The 4,970-nt window shown below is 64.1% G+C and overlaps 1 protein-coding gene across 4 annotated transcripts; it reads left to right on the forward strand.

Annotated features, from left to right (window-relative positions):
• The first annotated feature begins 1,088 nt into the window (after positions 1-1,088).
• On the forward strand, positions 1,089-4,540 carry KISS1R (KISS1 receptor). Of its 4 annotated transcripts, none has more exons than XM_028500965.2 (5): positions 1,089-1,355; positions 2,144-2,268; positions 2,791-2,843; positions 3,241-3,473; positions 3,667-4,540. In XM_028500965.2, the coding sequence occupies exons 1-5, from the start codon at positions 1,112-1,114 to the stop codon at positions 4,272-4,274; spliced, it is 1,263 nt and encodes a 420-aa protein (XP_028356766.1). In that variant the 5' UTR covers positions 1,089-1,111; the 3' UTR covers positions 4,275-4,540. The 4 variants fall into 4 exon arrangements, with proteins under 4 accessions (XP_028356766.1, XP_023990080.1, XP_028356767.1 ...); XM_024134312.3 differs by having other exon boundaries at positions 2,791-2,926; positions 3,667-4,203; XM_028500966.1 differs by lacking the exon at positions 1,089-1,355 and adding an exon at positions 1,426-1,843.
• The last annotated feature ends 430 nt before the right edge of the window (positions 4,541-4,970 follow it).

Below are 4,970 nucleotides of genomic sequence, written 5' to 3' on the forward strand. Positions count from 1 at the left end.
CCGTGGCCCACGGGGCCAGCCGCTCCACGGCATGCGGGATCCTCCCGGACCGGGGCGCGAACCCGCGTCCCCTGCATCGGCAGGCGGACTCCCAACCACTGCGCCACCAGGGAAGCCCCTTCTAGTCTTTTTTAGACAGACGGCATCATCTTTTCTTTTGCTGCTTAGAACATCCCAGTGCCCTGTTTCATGCCTCACAGGCTAGTGTCTGGGGTACATTTCTGGGTGTGGGTTTGAGGATCAACATTATCCTTTATAAACTGCCCTCCACCTGGTTCCCACTACCAGCAGCACAGGTGTCTGTGTCCCAGTGCTGGTGTCTGCCAGTCAATGCCCGTTAGGTGGGAGGGGGACACTCTCAAGGGGTCTGATTCGCAGCAAAGTCCTGGGGAGGTTGAGTTTTGGTTGCGTTTTTGTTGTTCATTTGTTTTGTTTGAGGTTAAGAACAGGCATCTTCTAACCACAAGATCCCGGGCATCCCTTCCTTGCCCTGAACCTTCCATGGCTCGCCAGTGTCCTGGGGCAAACCCTGGCAGCAGATACGGAGGACCTCTGAGGGCTGACCTCACCGCCAGCCGGGGCCCACCCACCCGGAGCCCCAGCCCCATGGAAGGTCAAAGTCATGGCCTCTGCCTCATTCCCTAGACTCTGTGGCTTTGTCCCCCTGCTATTCCTGCTGGTGGGTCTCTACCCTTCCCTCCCCTGGGGTAGGATCGGTCCTTCCCGGGTCCACAGCAGCCTCTGGGAAGCCTACCCCACCCCTGCTCCGCCTCAACCCCCTCCTCCAGCCTCCCCGCTCCTGTGCTCTTATCCTGACCCCCAAGGTGGGGGGGAGGAGGGAATGGGAGAGAAGGGTGCCGCGCTGGTGAACCGCAGGGCGCGCAGGCAGGGGAGGGAGTGGCCAGCGGCTGCAGGAGAGGCGGGAAGGCGGGGACACGGTGGGATGCGGGGTATAAACGCGCGGCGGCTGAGCGCCAGCGGAGGATCCACGGAGCCCAGCGAAGCCGCGCTCCAGACCTTGCGGCGCATCCCAGGAGGGCGGCCGGGAGGAGGGTCACTGCCCCATCCCCGGGCGCAATCCCGGAGGGCGGCTGGGAGGAAGAGGGCGGCAATGCGCGCCTTGGCCGTGTCCGGGCCCAACGCGTCCTGGTGGGCGCTGGCCAACGCATCCGGCTGTCCCGGCTGTGGCGCCAACGATTCGGACGGCCCGGCCCCGGCGCCGTGGCCCGTGGACGCCTGGCTGGTGCCGCTCTTCTTTGGCGCGCTGATGCTGCTGGGCCTGGCAGGGAACTCGCTTGTCATCTTCGTCATCTGCCGCCAGAAGCAGATGCGGACGGTGACCAACTTCTACATCGGTGAGCGCCCCGGCGCCGCGCGGTGCCTGCGGGCCATTCCGGGGGTCGCCACGAGGGCGGAGTGGCCAGGGGCGCCCCTAGCGGTGCGTCGGAGTCCTCTCAGATAGGGATCTCTCCCGTGCAGGGCTCCCTGTCCTTTCCCTATGGTCCCTGTACCTTAGGCTGGAGGTCGCAAACTCTGGCGTTGGAGGGTTCCACGGTGGCCGGAGAAGTTAAAAGGGAGGTTGGAGAGTGTGGCCCATGGAGCGCTGGCCATGCCACTCAAGGAAGACGTCCGATTGAAATGTGGTTCTTATAACATGGTGTCCGATGAATAAAAGGAGTGGGGGAAAGACTGCGTGGCCCGCGGGCCCCCAGTTTGCGCCCTCTGCCCCAGAGGCTCAGTTTACACATTTGTGTGATGGGGGCGCCCTACCCGGCTGAGTACTCAGTCAGTGTTCTCCATTCTATGTCGGCTGTTGGGCAACACCGCTCTACCCAATTTTCAGGTAAGAAAACTGAGGCTCAGAGGGGCGGGGGCCTACTCGCAACCCCCACAGGGGTGAGCAGGGTCCTTTGCTGCTAGAACAGCTATGAAGCCCCTGCTGGGGGGTGTTTGAAATATAAAAGGGTGAGAGGAGGATGCCCCAACTTCTCTGCCCACGGATGTCCGGGACCTCTCTGGGGGCCTCCCGAGCCACCCTGCTGGTCACTGGGACAAAGGCGAGGCGCCGGGGGCTGGGCCAGGGCGCTGGGCGGCTAGGCAGATGGCGCCCCACATCTAGCACCCGCGCGTCCCCCGCCTGCAGCCAACCTGGCGGTCACAGACCTGACGTTCCTGCTGTGCTGCGTGCCCTTCACCGCTCTGCTCTACCCGCTGCCCGCCTGGGTGCTGGGCGACTTCATGTGCAAGTTCCTCAACTACGTCCAGCAGGTGCGTGGGCTGGGGGCGAGCGGGCTGGGGGCAGGGGTTCGCGAGCCAGGGGAGGAGTCGGTGTGGGCGGGGCTGGACCTCCTGCTGGGCGTGGAGGTGGGAGGGGCGGGGGCAGAGTCTGGGTGGGTGGGTGGGTCTGGGGTAGGTGGAGCCTGGACTGGGTGGGAGGGAGGAAGACGGGGGCAATGGGGGTTGGGCGGGGAGTGGGGTGGCGGGTGCTCGGAGCCCTGCTACTTCTTGCCCCACCCGTCTCGGGATCCTAGGATGCATCTGCTTCTCCTGGTCTCAGTCTTGGGGGCCTCAGCCTACCCCTAATGACTCCGCCCTCCCCCACCACCCTGGGCTCCTCTCTGACATCCCCTCCTCTCCTGCCCCTTCAACTTGTGGGCCCTGGAGACCCTCCCGGGACAGGTCCTGCCTGTATTCGAGTGGCTGGACAGTGGGGGACCCGCAAGGAGGGCGCAGACAGGGAAAGGTCCAGACCAGGCAGGGAGCCACACGGTGGGCTCCCGTCCCTCCCAGGTCTCGGTGCAGGCCACGTGCGCCACCCTGACCGCCATGAGCGTGGACCGCTGGTACGTGACTGTGTTCCCGCTGCGCGCCTTGCACCGCCGCACGCCCCGCCTGGCGCTGGCTGTCAGCCTCAGCATCTGGGCGGGTGAGCGCAGCGCGGAGGCCGCACGGGGTAGGGGGGACAAGTTTTCGTGCCCTGGGCTCACACCCCCCCCACACACACTCACTGCCTCTCCCCGGGCCTCGCTCCTGCAATCTGGGAAATGGACGCAATGGCGTTCCCCTGCGAGGGCTACTGAGGGCGCGGACCTGGGCAGACGCGCCGCCTAGGAGGCGCTCAATGTCCGCTGCCCTAACCCTAACCCTAACCGGGGTTAGAGGCACCGGGGAGACCAGGGCCCGGGCCCCCTCGCGCCGCTCGTCCCCCGGGCCAGGTCTTCAGCCGGGCCTGTGATGCAGGCTCCGCGGCCGTGTCCGCGCCGGTTCTCGCCCTACATCGCCTCTCGCCCGGACCGCGCACCTACTGCAGCGAGGCCTTTCCCAGCCGCTCCTTCGAGTGCGCCTTCGCGCTCTACAACCTGCTGGCGCTCTACCTGCTGCCGCTGGTCGCCACCTGCGCCTGCTACGGGGCCATGCTCCGCCACCTGGGCCGGTCCGCCGTGCGCCCCGCGCCCGGCGACAGCGCCCTGCAGGTGCGCGGCTGGGTGGATGGGGGCGCGGCCGGGCGGGGGGCGGGGGGATGGCACAGTGTGGGGGAGTGAGGTGCATCTGAGGGGGGTGGCGCGGGGTGGGGGGGGAATTTAAGAGGGTCAAGTGGCGGAAGGCCCTGGGTGTCGCCCCCGCCGGTCCTTCGCCTTCCCTCATACCCCCTCCCCCCCTCCCCAGGGGCAGCTGCTGGCGGAGCGAGCGGGCGCTGTGAGGGCCAAGGTCTCGCGGCTGGTGGCGGCCGTGGTCTTGCTCTTCGCCGCCTGCTGGGGCCCCATCCAGCTGTTCCTGGTGCTGCAGGCGCTGGGCCCGGCGGGCGCATGGCATCCGCGCAGCTACACAGCTTACGCGCTCAAGATCTGGGCTCACTGCATGTCCTACAGCAACTCGGCGCTGAACCCCCTGCTCTACGCCTTCCTGGCCTCCCACTTCCGCCAGGCCTTCCGCCGCGTCTGCCCCTGCGCTCCCCGGCGGCCCCGCCGGTCGGGACCCTCGGACCCGGCCGCCCCCCAAACCGAGCTGCGCCGCCTGACCGCCCACCAGGCCCCTGCCAGGACCCCGAAGCCAGGCAGCGGTGGGCTGGGGCCGCAGAGGCTGTGTGTACTGAGGGAGCACGCTGCCCCTCTCTGAGCCCTCTCTGGGGGAATCAAGATGGGCCCCTCTGGAACAGGAGCGGCTTAAACAGCAACTGCTGTAATTCTGCTATTAATGTCTTTATTTTTGTCCATGTTCATCATAGTGAAAATGTTTTGCGCTCTTGTACAACTTTGCCACTGTTGATATTGTAATTATTATTTCTGTGTTTCCTGAAGTTGAAGATGCTTTGCTGATGGCACTTTCTGGAACTTTCAAGGAAGCATCAATAGACGTTTTCACACACTGCCTTGCAGCTGACTGTAAAATTGTAAAATTCATGCCATTTTCAGAGATGTTAAAAAGTGAACACAATGTGCATCTTAAAATTGATAAAAAGGTGCTCTTCTTGCTACCAGGTGAGGGTCCAGAATCCTGGCTGGAAAATAATGGGTGTCACTGAATAAATAAGGCCTCCCTGGAGCACAGTGCACAGAGCCGTCCCTGGGAGACACAGGATTAGCAGTACGTAACAAACCACCCCCAAACAGAGAGGTGTAGGACAGCAGCAGTGTATTACCACTCATGATTCGGTGGGTGAGTGGGCTCAGCTGGGCGGTTCTTGTGACCCACGTGGTACTGAGTGAGTAGCCGACTAGCGGCTGGACCAGGAAGGCCGGGGAAGGCTTTGGTCTCACGCTGGCAGCCAAGCACTCCTCCACAGGCTGCCTGGGCTTCCTCCCAACATGGCAGTCTGGGGAAAGTCAGGTTTATGCCTTGGCGTAAACTTCCAAGTAGAGGTGGGAGCCGCAGAGCCTCACTCCTTCCACGTTGAATTGTTGGGTGCTGTCAGAGTCACACCCAGATTCAAGGTGGGGGGAACAGACCCACCTCTTGGTGGGTTGAGCTGC

Source organism: Physeter macrocephalus, chromosome 2 (assembly GCF_002837175.3).
Source record: "Physeter macrocephalus isolate SW-GA chromosome 2, ASM283717v5, whole genome shotgun sequence".
In the NCBI taxonomy this organism is placed as follows: Eukaryota; Metazoa; Chordata; class Mammalia; order Artiodactyla; family Physeteridae; genus Physeter; species Physeter macrocephalus.